Source organism: Trichosurus vulpecula, chromosome 8 (genome assembly GCF_011100635.1).
Source record: "Trichosurus vulpecula isolate mTriVul1 chromosome 8, mTriVul1.pri, whole genome shotgun sequence".
NCBI classification, from domain to species: domain Eukaryota; kingdom Metazoa; phylum Chordata; class Mammalia; order Diprotodontia; family Phalangeridae; genus Trichosurus; species Trichosurus vulpecula.
The window spans coordinates 31,059,751-31,083,746 of record NC_050580.1 but is presented as its reverse complement, the minus strand read 5'-3'; the positions used below and the strand labels follow the sequence as shown (position 1 = coordinate 31,083,746).

The 23,996-nt window shown below is 38.6% G+C and overlaps 1 protein-coding gene across 4 annotated transcripts in view; it reads left to right on the top strand.

The window, feature by feature from the left end:
• HERC4 (HECT and RLD domain containing E3 ubiquitin protein ligase 4) overlaps window positions 1-22,793 on the top strand; it is a 94,902-nt gene extending 72,109 nt beyond the window's left edge. For 2 of the 4 annotated variants that reach the window (XM_036734456.1, XM_036734457.1), the window contains 10 exons: window positions 4,674-4,697; window positions 7,864-7,962; window positions 11,718-11,885; window positions 12,015-12,158; window positions 12,850-13,016; window positions 13,986-14,052; window positions 14,949-15,031; window positions 15,979-16,162; window positions 19,438-19,540; window positions 21,484-22,793. In XM_036734456.1, the coding sequence (XP_036590351.1) occupies window positions 4,674-4,697; window positions 7,864-7,962; window positions 11,718-11,885; window positions 12,015-12,158; window positions 12,850-13,016; window positions 13,986-14,052; window positions 14,949-15,031; window positions 15,979-16,162; window positions 19,438-19,540; window positions 21,484-21,692 (1,248 nt within the window). In that variant the 3' untranslated portion in view covers window positions 21,693-22,793. The remainder of the gene's footprint in view (window positions 1-4,673; window positions 4,698-7,863; window positions 7,963-11,717; window positions 11,886-12,014; window positions 12,159-12,849; window positions 13,017-13,985; window positions 14,053-14,948; window positions 15,032-15,978; window positions 16,163-19,437; window positions 19,541-21,483) is intronic. The other 2 variants (XM_036734458.1, XM_036734459.1) reach the window with 1 other exon arrangement.
• The last annotated feature ends 1,203 nt before the right edge of the window (window positions 22,794-23,996 follow it).

Below are 23,996 nucleotides of genomic sequence, written 5' to 3'. Positions count from 1 at the left end.
AGATGATCTTTATTAAATTTTAATTGGATTCAGTTGGTATTGGAGATGTCTTGAAAATACATTTACCATTGTAAAGGTGAGCAATGACCCAGAGTGGCTGCAAGAAGACCTCTGAGTTCTCCAGACTAGGAAGCATCAGGTCTTGTGTGTTCTCCTTTTTCACCCTCATTTTTCTCCCTCCTTTCCCTTTTCTATTTGTCTTTTTTCATAGGTGGGTATTTTCGAAACTTGGCCATAAGTATATACTTGCTTTGCTACCTTTCCCTCTCCTCAAATTTATATTTTAAACAGAGAAACTGTGAAATATGGTTTCAAGTTCTGTGCATATTAATGATAATTGTGTCCTATGACAGAAAAAGCACCATCTAATTTAAAAAAAAACCATTAAAAGGTAATTTTTAAAGCATAATTTCCCTAGATATATTTTGATCTAGAAAAGTAGAATTCAGAGCAAGTAGCTCCATATTTGGCTTTATATCGTCCCTCAAACACATAGCTCTGTGACCATGGTCTAAGTCATGTTACACTTCTGAGCCTCGGTTTCCTCATCTGAAAAAGGGAGATAAAACCTAGACTGTATGTCATGAATTAACATATATAAAGTGTTTTGGAAACCTTAAAGCACTGTATAAATGTCTCTTCTTGAGAGCCAGGACAAAAACCCTCCTTCCTAGCTCCATTAGGGTGTTTCAGAATTGGTTCTCTTGTCCCTAGTCAAAGTAGTTTGGAATTTTAAAACTTAATTTACTGTGGGACGCTGCATTGGTGTAGCAGAGCCCAATGCCATACCCTAGGAAGATGGTCTGGGTTCAGGTCCTCATTTATGTTTTATTCTTAGATCATTTATTTGATTGTAAGCTCCCTGAGGGCAGAGACTGTCTTTTGCCTCTTTTTGTATTCCCAGTGTTTAGTGCTCAGTAAGTGTTAATTGATTACTATGTGTTTGACCATAGACAAATCGCTGAACTTCAGATTTCAGTGTCTTCATTTGGGGATAATATTTGTACATTCTGCCTTACAGTAGATCACTGAAGAAAGTACTTTAAAAACTCTTAAGGCACTATTTATATATAGATTAGATAGATGGTGTCAGGAGACAAATAGGTGATAGATAATGTAGGTGAGAGATAGCTAGAGAGATAGAGATGATAGGGAAATAAAGAGATAGGTAGTAATTAAAGATAATAGAGTGAGAGACAGATGAGTGATAGCAGTCGGTTTTAGATTGATAGCTAGATGATGGATAAAAGATAGATGACATAAATAAATGATAGGTGGATAGATATATAGATATGTGTCTGATTATTATTGTTTTTATCATTATAGAAGTGGCTTAAAGATCACATTTTTTGACCGTACTCAAAGAAATAGGTTTTCATCCATGCCAGGCCCTATGTGGTAATGGCAGCATGCTTCTTCAGTTTAGTCCTGGGGGTTTCTAAATAAATGTCCTTTTTCTCCCTATCTCAGTTTACATAGGACAGAAGTAGAACCACTTATACTTCTAGGGGCAGGTTAGAGAACTGGGTCAGTCCCTGAGAAGGTATTTTCAAGGAGGTACTGATCTTTGGGTTTTTTGTTTGTTTTTTGTCTTTTTTTTTTTTAATTCTTAATTACATGTAAAAAAAAAATTTAATATTTGAGTTCCAAATTTTCCCCTTCCTCCCTCTCACCTCTTCCCTGTCCTTGAAAAGGCAAGCAATTTGATAAAGATTAAATATGTACAGTCATGCAAAACATATTTCCATAATAGGCATATTGCAAAAGAAAACAGACTCTACCCAAAAAAAAACCCCAAGAAAAATAAAGAAAAATTTTAAAAATACACTTCAGCCTGCATTCAGACTCCATCAGTTCTTTGTCTGGAGGTGGTGGATAGCATTTTTTCATCATAGGTCCTTTGGAATTGTCTTGGATCATTATATTGCTGAGAATTGTTAAGTCCTTCACAGTTGATCATCATATAGTATTGCTGTTCCTGTGTACATTGTTCTTCCTGTTTTTGCTCACTTCACTTTGCATCAGTTCATTTAAATGTTCCCAAGTTTTTCTGAAAGCATCCTACTAGTCATTCTAATAGCACATTAATATTCCATCCAGTAATATCCAATCACATGCCACAACTTGTTAAGCTATTCCTCACTTAATGGGCATCCCTTCAATTTCCAATTCTTTGCCACCCTGCAAAAAGTTGCTATAAACATTTTTTTACAAATAGGTCCTTCCCTCTTCCCACCCCCCCACCCCACTCCCTTTTTATCTTTTTGGGATACAGACCTAGTAGTGGTATTGCTGGGTCAAAAGCTATGTGCATTTTTATAGACCTTTGGGCATAGTTCCAAATTGTCCTCCAGAATTTTTGGATCAGTTCACAACTCAACCAACAATGCATTAGTGAGGGGCTACACTTGAAGTTAATGGGTTAACACCAAGCCCCCTCCCTGCTAAGTTGCATGTGTGTTTCTAAGAACAGCATCTGCTGATCTTGGTGGGTTGTTGCATTGCCTTCTTGGCAATCAAAGCCTTTATGAGCATTAAAGCTAAAGTCTGGGTATTTGCTATACGTGTTGTAGGAGCTCTGGCCACCTACCTTTCTAGTAATGCCAGAGTAAGTCACATGCATACACTGCTGCTATTTTGTGTTAAAGGAGAGGCATGAAGGAAGGGGAATCTCCTGGCATCTTCTCCCTTGGCTCCTGTTTTCTGCAGACCTATTGTCCTGCTGTACTTTGGAGTGTTGTTAGGACTTCAGATCTTAGTTTCTTTTTATCTCTCTTCTTTCTCCAGCTTCAAATTGCTAAATTTGTTTAGTATGGGAAAAAGTAACATGGCTTAGCTTCATGCTTTTTGTTTGCCATGGAAACCCTTGTTCCTCTCTTTTAATTCAGTTTCACCAACTAACTTTTTGCTACCCCAGTCTTGCAATTATGGTCATAAAAATCAAAAGTAGTCCTTTATATGTTGACTCTACTGCCTCAGATTAGTCACAGGGAGCCTTTTGTGTTCTCTAACTTCTGCTAAAACCAACTGCTAAAATTTTGAGGTTAAAACTTGCCAATTTCAATCTGATTGGTCACTCTGGTTACTTCTAGGTTTTTCTTGCCCATGTTGCCAGAGTATATAGAGACTGAAATTGGGCCCATCCTGATCTAGTTTCCGTGAGCCCAGATGGAAACCAACCTTGTCTCAGAAATAGGTGGTCCTCAAGTCACCAAGGGGCCTCGGTTCAGCAACTTGCTGCACCAGTCAACCAGTTGTTATCAGAGATTTTCATTTTCTTACTCAGAGGAGCTGACTACAGTAATTAGAGTTTTCTTACTCTTAACTTTCTTTATCCTTCAAACTGAAATGTTGAATTAGAGCCTTAAAGTCAGTCTCCTAATTTATTTTCTTTTGTACCTCTACTGGGCAAGAAGATCTGAACATATAGGAATGTTTAATTCTATTACTTTATCTTTATCATTCAACGATCAAATCCCATCTCTGTAGTTGGGCTGCACCTTTGGGATTGGTGACCATGCTGAGTTTGCTATCTCTCATTTCATGAGGCAACCTTCATTTCTGTTTTGACTAGCATCTCTTTCATAAACTTCTCTGTCTCTTTCTCCTCTCTACTCTCCAACTTCCTTGGACTTTCCTTCGGTTTTTGTCTTAAATTTTACTTTCATGTTCAGCTTTCTTGTTTGAGAGGCAGCCTGGTCTAGTAGAATGCTGACCTTAGAGCCAGAATGACCAGAGTTCAAGTTCCCCTCGGATGCAGTTCTGGCTCTGTGTCTCTGAGTAGGTTAAGCCACGTCCCAGTTGAGTGACCCAGGAATCTTGCCAAGGCTAGAAGCTGCAGAGTAAGTGGCAGATCTGCAGTGGTAAGTGAAATGTCCTAATTGGTAGCTCTTCATACCGAGAAATCACAAGCCCAGAACTCGTCCTCCCGAAAACCTTTGGTTGTTTTCTTGTTTTCGTTCACTTCTTTTGACCAGGAAATTCATATTAATAGACTGTTTTCTATTCACTATAGTGATCATAGGAAATAATTTGCTTTCTCAGTATCTGCTTAATTTAGTACAAAAGTCACTTGTCCAAGGACCTTGATCAACTTCCACCACAGTTTTTCCATAAAGTGGAAGAATCCCTTTGCTTCATCACAGCACTTTGCACCTGTCAAACTTGAAGCATTTTACAATTTAAGTTTCTGAAGAACATTCATGCTATTTATCAGATGAAAAAAACTGAGCCATTGAGTGACAACATGACTTTGTTAAGACTGAATCAAAGTTGTGTCAGGAGAACCCTAATTTCCTTGTTTCAGCACAATTCTGAAAAGGTGTTTACATACTCTTGAGGGCTTATATAATCTGAAAATAGAGAATAAACTTGGGCATCTCCATATTTGAATGCACTGGAAAGAAACCAAGTTTCATTCTGTTCAGCATCCTTAGTCTTAAAATGATGAATCTGATGCAAAGGAATGTAAAAAAAAAAAATTTAAGTGCACTATATTCACCATGTAGAAAGGACAGTCAAAAAAATACGTTTTTGATTGTCCTATTAATTCAATTAAATACCTGCAGAAAAAAAGAAAGATTTTGAATTGCTGCTTTGAATAGAAATAGTTAAATTTGGACACTAACACTGCTGTTTCCTCATTGTTGCTACATTCTACATTGCTGTCTTAGGATATCAACCATGGATTGACTGAGGTAAGATTGGTAATACAAACTTATTTTCAAAATGAAACAAATTATCTTCATCTTGGTTTTGTGATAATACCTCTAAAGGTTACCCTTTTCATTTCTTATAATTCTAAATATCATAAATGTATGATGTAAGAAAAATGGGTTTGTTCAAATGGCCACATCTAGGCCTTAAGCATTTTCTATGGAAAATTAGCTAAGAGTAACTTTCTTTGTGGACATACAAGTATTCTGTTCTAGGTTTGTTGCAGCTAAGATCACTATAAAATGAATTCTTGTTTCCCTAATTACTTTCATAATAAAATCTGAAATGTGTTCCCAGGAGATCAATGTTCTTGGAATCAGGAGACCTGAGCTCAAGCCCTAGTCCCAGCACTTATTAGCTGTATGATGCTGAGCAAATAACTTAATCTCTCTCTGCCTCACTTTACATATATGCAAAGTGATGATTATGATCTTTACTTTATGCATCTTAGAGTATTGTTGTGTGAAGAATGTTTCATGAACTTCAAAGTACCAGGTAAATTTAGAACTACAAAGATTTGACATCACATGTAAAAGAAAAATCACTCTCACTATAATATTTAAAATAATACCATACTGTACCCAATACCAAAAAATAAAAATGTAAGAAGTGAAAATATAGTAGGCCACCAAGAACTACTTATATCTTTAAATTATATAAGTAAAAGAATGTAGGCAGATGATTGTTGTTAACTCTGTTGCTTTTATGTATTGCTTTATAAATATGTCTGTTTTTAAAAGCTCTAGCAATTTGGGTGAATGTTTGTACAGCCCCAAACCATGTCATTAACACAAATAACTTTAAGTAAAAAGGGAATTTTTGTGTTTTTCTTTTTTCTATCACTTAAATTTAACAGCCTTACCTGCTATCCATTTGTATAATCTATGACAGCATCCATAAATAGAAGGAGTTATGTGTACAATTGGGAGGAAATAGCACATCAAGATTTCCTACATCAAAATGTTCAGTAGATACTTAGTAGAAGAATACTATCCAGTATCTTTTGGGATTTTGAACTCTCTGTTAACTGGATAATATCTGATGTGTGAAATTAGTTGATTGCATTTCTATTGAGTCATTTTCCTCCTCTGCCTAATGACCTATTTATTCAGCTGATTACGACTGTAATCATTGGACACAACCATATCAAAACATTATCAGTTAAGCCTGGCTAAGGGGTAATCATTATGATGTCATACACTTGTAGTAAGGAAAATTGTATGCTGTGGCAGGCAGTAGCAAAAGTTAGTGGTGAGTGTTGAGTAGTGGCACAAGACCTTCCAAATATTTAGTTTGGGGGATGCTTTTTCTTAGGTGACTCAGTTAGTGAAATATTTAATCTATGACCTGGGGCACACCCCCCCCCCAACTCTGGGCTTCCGGATCTAAACTTGGGGGATTAGGGGAGCCTTATCCAACAGGACCATTTTCTTTTTTGTGCTTTTTTTTTTGCCTCTCACTCAACATTTATTATGGGAAATCTCCCAATGTAGGTGAAAGAGAGTCCTAGTGCCAATGTGAGCACTCAGAGTAGCAAATGCATGACAGGTCCAGGACAGCTTTTTCCTTACCCCCGCAATGGGGAAGGTACAAAGAACTCATAGGAGCTCAGGGGACTCTTGTGAACCCATAAATAGGTATAGAAAATAACTAAACACTATGTAGCATCTCTCCTTGCAAGAAACAGAACTTGGAGTTGTCTGCAGGGCAGTACTCCAACATTCTAGTGACTCCCTTGCTCTTTCGCAGGTCCTACACAGTTCCTTCCTAGGCTTAGAATTCCTCAAATGGTTTGGACTGCCACAATGGGGCAAACATGATGGGATTACTAGATAGGCAACATTGTACCCTTCTAGTCTGTACTGTCTGAATCGCTCTTTGTAATAGGAGGAAGCAAAGCATCATGTGTCACGATTTTAGTTTTTCCTTGATGCTCTTCTTTTTTCTAAGTGGTAGGTGCTTGAGACTTTACCTTCTGTCTCTGTAATGTCAGATCTCCACGTTCTCAAGCTTATGGTTATTCATGAAGCAGCCTCCAAAAAGTCTACCTTCTCTGCTAGAAGGCTAGATTCTGGGATCATAATGTCAAAGAAATTCCTCTCTTCTCTAGGAGGGTTGCATTCAAGAACATTGTGAACAGTTGGGGACCATGTATGAAAGTATACATCTGCTCCTACCAAGTATTTTTGCAGGAATGGTCAATATTCCCTCAGTGTCCCGGCTGTTGCTCTGTCTTTGGTTAAGAAAGTCCTTTATCAGGAAGTCTTTTGTTAAGTAGAAAGGCAGGATATGAGTGAACACATGTAACTCTCATGTGCTTGTACTGTAAGGCAGCCATTGACAGTCTGCTGAAGGAGACCATAGGCATGTTTCCTTAACCACACTGTCCAAACTTAGTTCTTCTCTACTGTAATCTGGTTTGTCCTCTGAACAGGAAAAAAGTGAAAAACATGCTTAGTAGGTTATTGCCTTTATATGCCAGCTTCAAGAAACAGCTCTTCTCACAAGAGTTGGTTCTCTCCCAAAGTTTGACCTCCCCAGAGTCCCAGCCAACCAGATCTTGGGGGGCAACCTTAAATAAAAATCACTCCAGCATTCTTTTAATGAAGTCTCGGTGGGGATATCTCTGCTCTTTACAGAGAGAAGCATTCCTATCAAATTGAATTACCTTGATCAACCTTCCCTTACACTTAAACTTGTAATTTTGTTCATCTTTAAGAGAATAATGCCTATATTTGGCATTTGGTACATTCTTAGTACTGTTGTTCTAACCTGGAATTAGAAACCAATTTATTTCATACCTTAGTTAGGTGAAGATCAGATTATCAGAGAAAAGACCCATCAAGTGATGCAGTGTTCCAGCCACAGCTATTTGTTGAGACATGAAAGCCTGCTGTGTGATGAACTGATGAAATCAGAAGTATTTTGTAGTACTCAGAAAATGAGCAATATGTTAGTATGTGAAGTGTAGAATTAGGCACTTTTTGAATGAGTCAGAACTTGCAAAATAAACTAACGTAATTTTCAAAATGTAAAAAAGTACATAAGTTATTATGGCATTGTATAATTTGTCGTTTTTCTGAATTTTCCATACAAAATATTCTCTCACGAGGCCATAGGCTAATATTTAATTTTTTTTTCTTCCAGTTAACAGAAATCCCAGTTACAATTTGTACATACCCATTTGTATTTGATGCCCAGGCAAAAACTACACTGTTACAAACAGATGCAGTCTTGCAGATGCAGGTAAAAATATTTCACTGATTACTTGGGTATATTTACTGTATTATCCTTTGCATCTCAAAATAGCAAATATTTTTAAAAATTAATGAATAGTCAGAAATTTTAGGGGAATTTTTGTATTCTTTGGTTTGACTGTGATTTGGTAAGTATAGTGTGTCCTTTAAAATAGGCTTGTCATTAGTTTTATGGAATTATTAGGCTTCCGAGGCCCTTTACAGCTGAGATCCTCTGAACACTGCCAAGGTTTTCTTCCAGGTCAACCACAGTAATTTTTTAAGCACCTTATATGGGCCAGGCACTGTTATATGCACCTAGATACAAAGACATACAGAAATAGTCTGTACTGTCAAGGAGCTCACAGTCTTACAGGGAGACCACATACATACAACTGTGCTCAAGACAGAAACAAGATGAACTGGCGATCATCTCAGAGGGGATAGATCACCCTCACAGAAGGTGGGATTTTAACTGAAATTTGAAGGAAGCTGGGAAAGCCAAGAGACAGAGGTGAGAAGGAAAAGAGCCCCAGGCTTGGGGGCTAGCTGATGACGATGAAGCTGGGAGAGAACAGCAGGGAGGCCAGTGCTTCAGGATCATAGAGTACCTGAGAGACTTATGATCTAAGAAGACTGGAAAAGGTAGGAAGGGCTTTAAAGCCAATCAGAACATTTTCTCTTTGGTCCTAGACGTAGTAGCAGCCACTGGAGTTTTTTGGCGGGGTGGAGGTGGGGGGGCCGCAGTTGGTGACCTAGTCAGATGTGAACTTTGAGAAGATTAATTTGACAGCATAATTGAGGTTGGAGTGGAGTGGCAGGCAAACCAAGCAGCCAACTGTTGCAGTCATCCAGGGTGCACCAAAGTAGTGGCTGTATCAGAGGAGGGAGGGGGCAAACATCTCCCTGATGCTTGAACCTGGATACAAGAGGGCTTAAGGGTGACATGGTAGCTGTCTTCCAGCTGGTCCCCGAGAACATAACTAGGAGTGACAGGTAGAAGTTACAGTGGCAAGTTTGGCTTTTGAAAGGCCAGAGTCCCCAGGAAAGAGAACTTTCTGAGGTAGATTGAACACATCTTGGAGGTCTTGGGTTCCCTGTCACCGGAGGTCTGAAGTCAAGAATGAATGGTCCTGTGTTGCTTTGTGGGCCTCTCTCTACACTGGCTTTTGGAGTTCAGCAGTAAGGTAGAAGAAATTGGGATGTTTTTGAGAATTTGACTGGCCTACTTTGTTCTGGCTAGCTACTATAGGGAATAAGCTTAGAGTTCCAAACATAACTCATATTCCAGTTTTTCCCAGATAATTGGGGCCTCCTATTCAGAAAAATAGCCCTCTCTCTTTATGACAAATAAGAACAGTAATAATATTTGTATCCCATTTTAAGATTTGCAAAGCCTTTTGCTTTACAACACCCTTTCCTTGCCTCTTCCCAGATGTCACTGAGACAATGCATTTCAGGTCATTTTTTGCCTATTAACCCACGTGGTATTCTTGAGGGGTGTTGTGTCATCTTTTTTTGTCTCCAGCAGAAATTTTTGAAGACACCCTAAATAAACTTTGCAGGAGTAATAAAATGAAATAAAATTATTCTCCTGCATTGCATTTTGAGCTGCTGTTCAGAGGAATATCCATTTCAAGTGGCCTGTCATTGGACTGACCAGGCCTGACCTGACCTCTTTGATTCAGGGGCTGAGCTCACAACCTTGAGCTAGTGCCATATATATAAGCATCTGAGACAGTTACTTCATAGGAATGGGTTAGCTCCCTGGGGCCCAAAAGCCAGGTTGTCCCTAGGCCATTGCTCTTCTCTACAAGTAACATTAGCATCCTAGAGAGGGGCAAGATGGGGTGGACATGGTATAGAGGGATTCTTTAGGGGCAGTCGTGACTTGCAGTTGTCTGAGGTCTCTTCGAAATGAGTGCTGAGTAGGCCACCCCCCCCCGGGGTCTTTTATTTCTCTTGAATATTCCATCACTCCACATTGGGAAGGAACACACACCCAGCCCACATCCATTCTACTCTGAAGATGGGTACACAGTTTAATTATTCATGTTTAAGCCTTTGAAGGGAATTTCCTGTGTGGTTGCTAGTTTTATTTGTTTCCCTGAGATACTTAGTTTCATGACTTTAACCTCTATGATAGAAAACCTAGGCAAAAAGGCTGTAAGATAAGGATGGGGAATGGGAAGATACTCTTCAATTAAACTCTGGCCTGTTTCATAATACTTTTTTTGAAGCCTCTCCCCTTAACTATGTTAACTAATCCTTTTTCTGTTTTTATGTTCCCCAAATTTCCAGTCCTTTAAGGGAATTCCCTCCTGAGATGAGTACCTGCATCTCATTCTCTTTACAGAACAGATGAATGCTTTGGTAGGTTTCCGTTTTAGTTACGGGCAGACTGGTTTTTCAGACATCTTGACTGAACCACTGAGCTATTCGCTTCAGGACTCTAGTAGAGAATGCACATTTTGAGAACAACAACAAAGGGAAAACTAGTTTTGTAGACAGTAAGAAGCAAAATAAATAGAAGTAAAATCCCATGTACAGTGCAGGCAAGAAAGAAAAATGAGAAGTGCTGAGTTTGTAGTCTGTAGAATCTTAGCCTCTGCTTCTTGCTCTTATCAAGAGATCTCGAGAGAACAGCATAGTACTCAGATTCATCAGTTTTGTTAAAAGTTCAGAGCTTGTCCATGGCATCATGTCACTGGCAAGTTGTCAATCTCAACACAAAGAAGGGTTTTTCGTTGGCAAGTTCCTTCATACTTAGTTGTCACTTAAAAAATAAAACTCTTTCTCTTTCCCCCTAAATGCTCCCCTCCTCCTGTCTTTCCTGTTACTGTAGAGTGTACCACCATCCTCCGAGTCCTTCAGGCTCACAACCTGGGAATTATCCTGGGCTCCTCACTCTCTCTCACCTCCTGTATCCAATCTATTGCCAGGGTCTGCTGATTTCACCTTTGTGACATCTTGCAGATATGCCCTATTCTGTCCTCTGATAGTGCTACCACACCCTGGTGCAGGGCCTCATCACCTCCTGCTTGAACTATCGCAGTTGTCTCCTGATAGGTCTGTCTGCCTTGTCTCTCTCCACTCAAATCCATTTTCCATTCAGCTGCCTAAGTAATTTTCCTAAAGTGCATTTCCAACTCTGTTACCCCCCTACTCGGTAAACTGCAGTGACTCCTTATAATTTTCAGGATCAAATACAAAATCTTCTGTTTGGCCTCCAGAGCCCTTAATGACCTATGTGCTCCTATCCCCCTTCTATCCCCCCTGTCCCAGTCTTCTTTCACCTTCTACCCCTCCATGTAGACTACAGTGACACACAGGTATCCTTACTGTCCCATAAGCAAGGCACTGCATCTCCACGCATTTTCTCTAGCTGTCCCCCTGTCTGGAATGTTCTCCCTCCTTATCTGCACCTCCTGGCTTCCTTTAGTTCCCAACTAAAATCCCATTTTTTTCAAGCTGCCTTCCCCAACCCCTCATAATTCTAGGGCCTTCTGTCTTTTAATTATTTCCCATTTGTTGTGTATGTAGCTCATTTGTACGTATTTATTTGTTGTCTCCCTTATTGGAGGGTGAGTTCCGTGAGGGTAGGGACTATGTTTTGCCTCTTTTTGTATCCCTGGCACTTAGCCCAGTGCTTGTCATGATGCTTATTAACTGACTGGCTGATGAATGTTGTCTAGCTTTTAGCAGTAGCCTCTAAGAAGTACCACTACTTCTTTTTTTTTTAAGTTTAAACCTTTTGTTTTACAGATGGCTATCGACCAGGCCCACAGACAGAATGTCTCCTCTCTTTTTCTCCCTGTGATTGAGTCTGTGAATCCTTGTCTAATTCTTGTAGTCCGTAGAGAAAATATTGTAGGTGATGCAATGGAAGTCCTTAGGAAAACGAAGAATATAGATTACAAAAAGCCACTTAAGGTAATTTAACATTTTTCTTTCTCTCTGATGGCAACATATTGAAAGACCTGTGTCCTTTTGGTCCTTCATGTGTGTTTGTTATGTAGCCAACTGAGCATATTTGTTTTTAAATTAATGTGTGCTTTGTAGGTTATTTTTGTAGGAGAAGATGCTGTTGATGCAGGAGGTGTACGCAAAGAATTTTTCTTGCTTATCATGAGAGAGTTGCTGGATCCGAAATATGGCATGTTTAGGTATCATGAAGATTCTAGGCTCATTTGGTTTTCTGACAAGGTAAGAAATTGCTTAAATTTCAAGTTATTCTGATAACAGTAATTTGTCAGAACAACCACCAAATTTCTAACATTGAACATTCAGCATCTTTATCAAAATGCCTACATTTAATAGTCAATGAGCCTGAGAAACCTTTTTGTCCATATCTGCACTCCACATAAGCTTCATTAGTAAGCCAGGGAGAGATTAACCAGCAGTTGGCTTCAGAAGATTCTCTTAACTGAAATTTTTTTCACGATTGAAATCTTAAGGTGAACTTTAATTGTATTATGTTCCACAGAAGAGCACTGTAGCCATTTCTCTGTTACTCAAGAAAAGAAGCCGTTAGATCAGAGTAAACTTCCTTGAGATGCTTTACTCAACTTGTAGAAGTTGGAATTGGGAGAAGTCAGTAATGGTCAATATGCTTCTGTTCTTTACCTTGATACTCAAGTCTTTTAAGAGTTCTTTGTAATGCCCGTGCACAGCGTGGAATTTTGTTTGGCACTCCTGCTCTGCTTTAGGACTCTTTGTATCTTTTTAACAGGAGTCTCAGATTGCAGTGAGCCAGTTGTCATCAATCAGCCCACCTGCCTGTTTGTGTTTAAGATGCAATATTACATTCATTTTTATTTACTATAGTAAGAATTTCTGACTTATTTTTGTGACCTCAAGTTATCACTGATTTTTTTTTCCCCTTTGAAATTCATAGACCTTTGAAGACAGTGATTTGTTCCACTTGATTGGAGTTATCTGTGGATTAGCAATTTATAACTTTACTATTGTAGACCTCCATTTCCCTTTGGCTTTGTACAAGAAGCTGCTGAAAAAGAAGGCTTCCCTCGATGATTTGAAGGAGCTGATGCCTGACGTTGGGAGGTTAGTGGGGATTCACATAGTGGGAGTGCAGGGGAGGGGGAAGAAATAATGTTCATTTATTTGCCTAAAGTGAGCAGATTTATTATTGTTAAATGTCAAATGGGAACAAGAAGCCCTTTTTAACAGGGTGACTACAGAGCATTCCTCTGAATGAAGATTATTTAATGAGCGTGATTGGTATTTTCTGTCAAAGGTATGATTTGAGGCACGATTGATGATTTTTTGAAAGTCAGCCACAGAGAACACATTTATGAGAGTAGCATTTTCTGAGAATTCTTTGATGTCGGCAGAATATCGAAAACTCAATGAAAATTTTTACATCAATTTTATTTTTGATGTACTAGATTCTCTTCTGGAAGTTTCAGACATTTCTTTTTGCTGCTCACTGAATTACACAGAGCATGGAATGGAAATGTAATGTGAAACACACACTCTGATACTTGCTTTCAGAGGTAGCAAGCAAAGCCTCAAAGTGATTTTTTTTCTTTCACATGAACCAAGAGAAAAAAACCAGGATATTTTCTCAAGCTTGTCTTTGAGATTCCCTTACATGGGGAGAGACACAAAATAAAATAGAATAAAAAGATTTCACAGACTTTCACCATACAGTTGATGAAAGTCTAAATTGCTACCAAAAGAACTGTTAGGCAGCTGTGTGCATCAGGAAGACGTGACAAATGCAACCATAGATGCTTACTAGCCCTGTGAACCTGGGCAAGTCACTTAACCTCTGTCCACCTCAGTTTCTTCTTCTATAAAATGAGGATAGTAATAGCCCTTACCTTCCAGGGTTGTTATGAGGCTCAAATGAGGTAATAATTGTCGAAGATTTTGCAGAGTGTCTGGCATATCATAGGTGCTATGTATGTGTTAGCTAACATTGTTAGGGAAAAAAGTTTATATAGGCAAGGTGTTCAGAACACCTAATTATCCTTTTTCACCTAAAGGGACCTATATGTTGTTTTGCAGAAGCATGCAACAATTACTGGATTATCCAGAAGATGATATAGAGGACACATTTTGTCTCAATTTTACGGTGAGTTAGAAGGATGTGTTACAGAACATCCTGCCACTTCTTACTTGCTCTCTAGCTCTGTCACCTCCTGTTTGAACTTTGGGAAGCACTTTACACATAGGTTTTTTCCTTATCTCATTTCTTGGTAAAAATTAGCTTCACAGTCTTTGTTAACTGCTGAGCCTTTGTTCACTGCCATGTGTTCAGCACTAGGGTTACAAAGAAGTGTGAGGGCACAACCCTGCCTTCCCAGAGTATCCAGACTAATTCAGAAACAAAAAGGACCAAGCAGTTGGGAACTGTGTTATTGTGGTGGGAATGAAAGACAAGACTTTTTTTTTCAGATTTGGTACTTGATTAACTGCGTGACCTTGGTTTATCACCCAACTTTTCTGGGCTTGTTTGTAGATTTGCCGAGGGGGTGGGTTGCATGTTCTTAGGTTCTTTCAGCTCTAAAATTCTGTGATGATTGGTAGGTTGTGAGGAGAGCTCCATAGGGTGCCTGCTTGAATAAACTCCCCTGTGGACCCTGGGAGAAGATCAGAGAAAATGGACATTTACTGGGGCCTTACAGGATAGATGAAATTTTAAGTAAGTGGAGAAGGAGGGAGAGGGCTTTTAGGGAGGATGAAAAGGGATCATAGTATGGTGTTAGAAATATTGAAGGTGTGTTCGCAGTCAGTAAACTCATAATGAGACATAGATATGAAAAGTTCCTTTCACTCTGGTTATGTGCAAGGCTATTACCAGGGGCAGAAATATTTCCTAGGGGCAGTGATATCACCAGACCGTGACAGCACAGGTATGCGTACCGTTTGTTCGCAATAATCCAACTATGAAAAGCAGAAGATACAGATTTTTACCCACAGTTTAAGTATAATCACAATGATAATCCTCTGTTTGATCTGATTGAATAGATCACTGTTGAGAACTTTGGAACAACTGAAGTGAAAGACCTGATTCTAAATGGGGCAGACACCGCTGTTAGTAAACAAAATCGGTAAGTGGTTTTGTGCTGGCATCCGGTATAGTGTAAGGCAGGTCAGAATCTTTCCCCCTGTTTTATAGATCTCAACTTACAAAGGTCATTTTTAGATCAGAATTTTAAAATATGAGTAGTAGCTGTAGTGTGGGGGAGAGAGTTGATTTGCAAGTTTCCTAAGTACTTTCAAAGATCTTTTGTTAACAGGTTTTGGGTTTGATAATAACCTATACTCCCACCTTGTCAGCTTTACTAAGGAAATGTGGGCTAAATTATTATTAACGTGGAATTGTTAGGGCCACAATTTCCCTACCTTTTTTTTTCTTCTTAGAATGTGGAAAATGAAGTTGAAGTTTGCTTTATTAGCCTCCTTTATTCTCCCTAATTCCTTGGGAAATCAGATTAGGCTTTAAATTGTGAATCCTCAAATAAGACACTGTGGAAGGGCTGAGCGTACTGCCTGGCACATAGTAGCTTATGGGCGAGCTAATTAACAACATTCTGCTTTTATTATTATTTCACAATAGTTGTCAAGCCCTTACAATGGCTTCAGACTGTTAAATGGTATGAAGTTCCCCAAATGTAGAATTAGTCTTCATTGTTCAGAAGCCAGCAACAACTTTCAATTTCAGTTATACTTGTACAAGCATCTTCTGAACCAAAAGTAAGGGGGTCCATATTTTTCGTAGTTTTCCAGAGTGCAAGTATTTTTGCGCATTTATGAATCATTTTGGTGGTCATCCAATTTTTATCTGTAATAGATGGCTCTATTGATAGCCATTTTTGAACTCTTCCACACTGTAGCTCAGTTTGTGGGAAAGTAGCCCGTAAGTGCATCATCATGTCTGTAAGCGCACATTGAGTTGTCATAGAATGATATGATGCTGCCTTCCCAGCAAGGGAATTCGGCTTTTAATTTAAAAAAAAATTATCTGTATATCTTTATCTTTTCTTCCCATTTCTAGGCAGGAATTTGTTGATGCTTATGTGGACTACATATTCAATAAATCTGTGGCTTCCTTATTTGATGCTTTTCATGAGGGCTTTCATAAAGTGTGTGGCGGGAAAGTCCTTCAGCTCTTCCATCCTAATGAACTACAGGCAATGGTGATTGGGAATACAAACTATGATTGGAAAGAACTTGAAAAGGTAAGGAGAAACAAGCTTGTGGGTAATTTTGAAGACCAGTATAAAAGTAAGCTACTGGATTCAAGCTAATACTGAGTTTGGTAGAAATCTTTCCTATTAGTTCATTGGCCTACATTTGCCCAAATTGGTCTTATCATTTGAAAGGAAAGCACCACTTTTGTTTATGTTAGACAGTGAATGATTTGGGAAATGTGTGTTTGAAAACAGTGACTTTAATTAGATTTGAAGTTTTTGTATTTCACGTTGCTGGCATTCTTCTTGTTAAAAAAACAGGTGTTTGTGACATTGGCCAGTTGGCAGCTCCAGGGAGGACTGAGTAAATTTTCTGTCCATTTCAGCCAAAGAAAGTTTATGAAAAACTCTGGCATTATTGAAGTGTTTTGTTTACAATTTTTTCCCTACCAGTCTCAAAGCAGAAGTATCAGAAGTATCAGAGGAAAGCAGGTATCAGAAATGAGCTCTCTTTAGAGTAACAGTGTAAAATATCTGTTCATCAAGAGTAGCATTAAATTAACAGTGTTTGCTAAAAGGATAATGACCTCAGAAAGAAGCCCTATATTCTTACCTGTCAGGTATCTGGGAATTTCCAACAGATCTGCAGTGGTTCCTCTTTGAAATATTAGCTGCATAAGTTCCTGCACTTACGGTAACAAGAGGGCTGTTCACCATTTGGGTATATTCAGAGTTCACATAGGAGCTTTTTACCCGGACCCTTTTTCTTACTCTTTGTTCTGTGTCATGTACTTGGTGATCTAGATGCTGTCCTCCTGACCATTCCTCTCACGAGACCTTCTGCCTTCCAGCTGTGCCTGGTACATTCTGCCTTTTCACCTCTGCCCTTGGCATCTCTGGCCTCCTTCGAGGCTCAGCCCAAATCCCACCTTCTATGAGAAGTCTTTCCTCATCCCCATTAAGAGTAGTGCCTGCACTCAGAGATGGGCTCCAGTGTATCCTGTGTGTGCTGGGGAGTGTCTGGCCTGTGACACTTAATAAATGAAGAAGGAAGGAATCGGCCACTGTTACAGCACCTGTTGTGTGCCAGGCACCTGAGTGAACATTGTAGAATCATTATCTTGTTTGATTCTCACAACAACCCTGGGAGTCAGATGAGGAACATAGGCACATAGGGGTGAGGTGACTTGCCCAGGGTCACACAGCTAGGAAGTGTCTGAGGCTGCATTTGAACTTGAGTTTTCCTGACCAGTGCTTTGTGCACAATGGCACCATCTAACTGCCTAAAGGCTTTTTGTTGTAGTTAGCAGCTCTCAATGCACAATTAATAAATTAGCTAAGAGAATCCCAGCTCTGCAACAAGGTCAGTGTGACCTTAGATTCCTTCTCCACTCTTGCCCTCTGTTTTCTTACCTGTGTGATGGTGGATACCCCTCCCCATCCTCAGTCTTGTCATCATAGTATAGAGAAGTCAAGGGAGGGGAGAACATTGCTTGGGAAGTGCTTTGGTTTTATACCCACCTCTCAGCTCTTGCAGGGCTGCTTCCCCAGTCATGTAACGTTTACATCTCTTGCTTCTTTCTGTTCTCCCTTTCGCCTCCCCTTTTGGGACATTTTGCTACTCTTTGGTAATTTCTACCAATTTCTGGTTTGGCTAATGGCTCTAGAAAATAGTTTGCCAGAAGTTGGTTTTGAAGCACAGAGCTGAGTTGAAATGTTTAGATTTCTCTTCACATTCCACTTGTCCATTTGTAAGTCTTCCCCATTGCAAAGGAAAGTCTTATCAATTCTGTAAGCAAGCTAAAATCTCTCTGAATTAACTGCTACCGTATCTACACACCAGTCTGGTATTATTGGAAATTTTCTCCAAAATTCTTTGCACAAAATTCTGAATAATATGAGGTAAGCTTAAGTATTACAGTATTAAGAAATGATTATATTGTCATGACAAAGTGGAATATCTTTGAGTATTTTGGGGGGAATGATTACAATGTAACTTGGGAATGATCTTAGCTACAACAGTGGCACATTTTAAAAATAGATGTCCCGGGCAGACTCTCCTTTACACCTGCTTCTTGAATTATATCTCTTGATTCATCATTGCAGTAATGATGGTTTATAGCATAGAACAGGGCTGTCCAAAATGTGGCCTGCGGGCTGCATGCAGCCTGCCTACAAGCATAGAAATTTACATAAATGCTTTAGTAAATGAAGCCGAGCTACCGCAGAGCTCTCACTAAAATGGCAAATCAAAATATATTGTCTGTGGTTTCATTAAAAACCTAAGGTTGGACAGCCCTGGCCTAGAAAATGCCCTTTTGTATTGAGATGTTGAATATACACTAACAAAATTGTTTTTAAAAGATTTTTTTTCTTTCTCTTCCCACTTTTTTCCTCCCCACTGCCATCCTACGTGTAGACACAGATTTCATGCAGAAACCTTGTATTTAAGTTATTAAATAAATAAAACATTGACTAAGAACCAGCCATTCAAGCAAATGAGGAGAGCCAAAATTTAGGAAATACACAAAATTTATACTTTTCTATCCTTTATTTGTCACAAGTGGCTGGTGAGAAGTTTTGGGAGAACAGAGTATCTATCAAGATAATAATTATCTGGGCGGCTAGTTGGCGCAGTGAGTAGAGCACCAGCCCTGGAGTCAGGAGGACCAAAGTTCAAATCGGGCCTCAGACACTTGACACACTAGCTGTGTGACCTTGGGGAAGTCACTTAACCCCAATTGCCCTGCCTTCCGCCCTGCAAAAAAAAAAAAAGATAATTATCAATGAAGCAAGATACAAATTTTTAATGTTTTAAATATACAATGAGAAAGAGAAGCTAGGTTTTAGGATACTTTTGTCATTTGGATAAATTACTTTCCTTAATGTAAATCTTTACTGCATGTACATGTGAGCATTATGGTTAATTGTAATGAAGCTAAAGGTGGTTTGATATGTAGACATAAAAATTCAAGGCATGGTATTTTTTTCACATATAAAAATATCACTGACCAACCATCAATAGGATGTGTACTTTAATTTGTTTTTTTCCAATATTAGTGAATTTTCCCTGAAAATTGATCTTTCCCTCTTCCTCATGACTAGTGGCACTAATTTGCAAGAAGGATTGTCAAGGCTAGGACTGCTTTTCTCCTTAGGGATTCATAGCAGTGAAATAGTGGGGAGGCAACTGGCCCAGGTAAGGATCCAAGGATCCAAGCCCTGGTTCTCAGCCTCATTTTCTTATTGCGCTGATGTTTCACATCCAAAGAGATCTGCCTTTTATTAACATGAAGCTCACTTGGTTCTGTTGTTGTTTCTAGAACACAGAATACAAAGGGGAATATTGGGCAGACCATCCTACAATAAAAATTTTCTGGGAAGTTTTTCATGAATTGCCATTGGAAAAGAAAAAACAATTTCTTTGTAAGTATTTCCATTTAATTCTATTTTAGATGAGAATTGAATTTAATTGTTGTATCTGATGTCTGCCTTATGGGATTAAACAGCTTTATAGTGATTAGTATATTTTATATGTCTTTATTAGTTTCTTAGTAACTGCTTGAGTTACAAAAAAGATTAGAACATTCTATTCTGTCTTATAATTAAAATAATTTTTAAAAGCCATCCAGCTTTTATATTAAATGCTTCACATAAAAATTCTAAAAATCATTGATTACTTGGTTGTTTTGTTTTGATTCCTTGAGAAATGTGTGGTATTTTATTTAAAATGAAGAAAAAGAAAATACCATTATATTGGAATTGGGGAATTTCCTTTGACTCTATTATTTAATCACAATCGAGCAAGCTCTGTGATTCTTTTTTTTTAACAAGACCCGTGCCTGCTTCTACATCAAAATGTTCAATATTTCTTTTGTGAAAAGAATCATAAGAAGTTCTCATTAGAGCCACTTAAACAATCCTGAACTGACATGGAGGGGAAGGTTAGAGTTGATGATGCTTTAATACTTTTCACATATAACTAAGTCACTGGAAAACTTTGTAATTGTTTTTACAAAAAGAGCCCTCAGATGAGACACCTTAACAAACATTAAGCCCTCGTATTTCCCAAACTTAGGGCTGTCATGTTTTTAATAACTGTGAAATTGATATTCTCGTTATTTAACGTCTCACTGGAATTTGACCAATGTAATAGGAAATGATGCTGGTCAGTCATTTCTTCCTAATGTTTTAATAAAGTATTTTATTTAGGGATCTGGTGATGAGGCACAGTCTTCATCGTTGTAGTTCATTGAGAGAGGAGCAGTTCAGTTGGTGAACTGTTCTTTACAGTTATGACCCAATTTACCCATTTCCCATCATTATCCATTAGCCATGGAGCTAATGGAGATAGTGCATAATGGTGGCAAAGGAGGGCCAGCGTTGGGCTGTGCTCAAGGAAGGGCTGCCTCTGCTGCTGAATGGTGGCTCAACTTTCTTTGTGTGTAAAATGAGGGCCTTGGGCCGCATTCTCTTTAGGGTCCCTCTCAGCTCTCCAGTAGGGCTCTCTTTGAAGGATAACAAGAAGCAGCACGACCAAGTGAACAGAGAGCTAGTGGGGGCTTCGGGTCCCGCCTCGGCCAGATATTGGCTTTGTCAGTATTGGCTCTCAGTGCTCGAGGTAGCTCTGCAAGACCAAGTCAAAGAGAAGGAACTGACCTGCGTTGGTAAAGGGAGCTTTCTCATCGGGAGTGCCCTGTTCCAATGAAGCACAGATCAGACCTCCCTACAAAGAGGATTAGCTAATAACCATAACAACTTTAAATGGAAACGTTGACATCTTTCAAAGTAGACATTATGGGAGGCCATGTGCTGCTTCCCATGATGTTGCTACTACTGAAAATACTGTAGAAATTCTCTTTTCATTAATGCCTTCAGCATTAATACTCTTAATGGTATAAAATCTTCATTCGTCCTTTGAGAGGATATTATTTTAGAAACAGTAGAAAATCATGTAAAAGCCACCATCTGGTGAATAAAGGATCAAGTTGGATAATACCGTTCTTGGTCAGAACCAAGCTGTGGACAAGAAGTAATGAGGGCAGCGTCAATTGGCCTATGAACTGTCCCTTACCATGTGTGTATTTCAGTGATCTGTTTCAAGGTTAGCAGGTCAGTTTTAAAATATTTACTGGTAAGCAGTATCTTCAGCCAAAGCTAATTAATGAAAACATTTTCAGCGAGTAGATTAGAATGTTTCTTTCATTTTGGGTAAGCCAGTTTACAAATTAGGCAAAGCTGTTTACAAGAATCATCGACTAGAGTGGTTTTAGTAGATGAATAACCAAAGATCAAACATAGTTGAGCAGCACTATTATAATGCGGGTGTTTGTTTGAAGTTTTCATTTAAAACAATTTTCTTGTGATAGTATTTTTGACAGGTAGTGATCGGATTCCTATTCTTGGTATGAAGAGTCTTAAGCTGGTCATTCAGTCAACTGGCGGTGGAGAGGCATATCTCCCAGTTTCCCATACCTGTTTTAATCTTCTCGATCTTCCAAAATACACAGAGAAAGAAACTCTCCGATCTAAGCTGATCCAGGCCATTGATCACAACGAAGGCTTCAGTTTAATATAACTTTATAACTACTTAGTTTAATGCGTCAGCATTAAACTAATTTCTTGTGTCTTTCTTGTGGTGGTGAGTTCAGTGGACAAGGTGAGCAAGGTGATAATATAATTAATTGCTTATTTACAAAATGTTCTGTGACATACAAATATTCACGAAAGCCAAAAAGTCCTAAAAGAAAATGAACAAACTATGTTAATACTAGACTTATTGTACAGAACCGTGGACCTTTTTTTTGTCATCTGCCAATAAACATGCGAGTATTGTGAATACATTCACGTTTCACTAACATGAATTTTAATGGTGTGCACATTACAGAGATGATCTTGGTGTGTGAATGCATGGAATGGTTGCTTAATTCTTTTCAATCACTGGGTGAAAAACCTTTAACTTTGGTTTGCGATAGTCACGTGATTATTTCTCATTTTGTAAATAATGTTAAAGTTTTTGTAATAAAATAGTTACCTTCTGATACCAGTACAGTTTCTATGTTGTAATTGAACTGGAATGACTATTATGGATTAAAAATTTTGACCATTAATTTTTTTGCTGGCTTCTTAGAAACTCAAGTAGTAGAAATAAGGAGGGTAAAAATTCAGAGCTTGTTTTGTACTAGGGCAGTCTTCTAGAATCTTGGTATGTACCCAGATCTGGGTTCTACTAAGTATTTTCTAGGTCCTTCTTCTGGAGTCCTGTGGTGATGGTGCTAAATGGGGAGTGCTGATGAAATGTGCTTAATTTAGCGGTGGAAGAGAGCTTTCCCATGGTTGCCAAGAATAGGAATGACCCAGCACCCCAGCTCACAGCTCTGCAAAATAATAACGGTGAAGTTGGGTTTGAATCACATTCTCCACAATGCTTTTGGCTTATGTAGAAGAATTTTCTTCAGGCTTTTTTAAATGGAAGAAAATAGTTTTCAGATGCTGATTGTGACTGAAACACTTTTAGATTTTATTCTTCTCGTGTCTTTAAGTCCTAGAATGTGTGTTGATATGCAATACATGTGACTTTCAGCTATGGTGCAGATATTTATTTTTTAAATTTATAAAATGCAATGAAAACTCTTTAAATAAAATACTTGAATAAAGATTTATTGGTTTTATAATTAAACTTTCAGTGGTTCTCATGTAAGATCCGATACTCTTCAAAACAATTTTTAAGAAGGTTTTAGGACAGGACTCTGAAATTTGTATTTTCCTCTCTTTTTTCAGGGGTATGAACTTTAAATATTTTCCAGCTTTCATTTTGGTAAATTTAAAATGAAAATCTTTGCTAGCGAATCACTGCTGGTGCTCTGTTGCATTCCGAAGCTCTGAATCCATCTTTTTGCCTTTGATAAGTTTTCAGTGCACCAACCTAAAGAACACAGAAAAGCTCATTCCCTTGGAAATAAGGAAGTGTCCTGAAATGCCAACTTTTGTTAGGTTTCCTACATATTCCTGCCGTGACGTTGGCTTACAGAGTATGGATATGACCATTCAAATAAATAACATCTTCCTCTCTTTTTGGAATAATTCTTTATGCCCATAGCATTAACCTTAAGCTTTGAGGACATGGCTATTTTAACACTTTGAGTATACTCTACCAGAGTTTCTCTTCATCTTCCCTCAGTGAAACTGTACTTTCTTCCCATCTTCTCCGTTTCCGTTGGCAGCACTACCTTCTTCCCAGGCACCTGCTATGAACATTTTTGATTTCCCTCTCTCTTTCACATTGCTGTACCTACCCTACTCATGTGCCCGTGTTTGTGCATGTGCACACACACCCCTTTAAACAGATACCAGCCTGCATCTGTTTTTTCATCCATTCACATTTTCATCACTCTAGTCTGGACCCACTAGGATGATTGCCAGAGTCTCTTTACTGTGTCTTTCCTGCATCCACGCTTTCTCTTTTTTAGTCCACCCTTCACAGAGCTGCCAAATAATCCTCCCAATCACAGGTCATACTATATATCCCTGAGCAATCTTTAGTGTCTCCTTTTGGTCTTCAGAATAAAAATACAAATTCATTTTAGCTTAGCATTGAAACCCACAGTAATCGATTCCCATCACACCTTGCTTCACACTCATCATCTTCAACAATCTGTTTCAGTCAGATAGAATACTAGGACTTCTTGTGTATGAAACGGGTATGGTTTTCACCTGTGGATTAATTAAATACCTGCCATGTTCCAGGCACCATAGTAGGCACATTAATTTAGCATCTGTTATGTTCAGGTCACTGTGCTAGGTGCTGGTGATAAAAAAACACAAAAAACCCTAGATAAATGAATGCAAGATAAATTGAGTTAGGTTAAGATGCCTGATTACT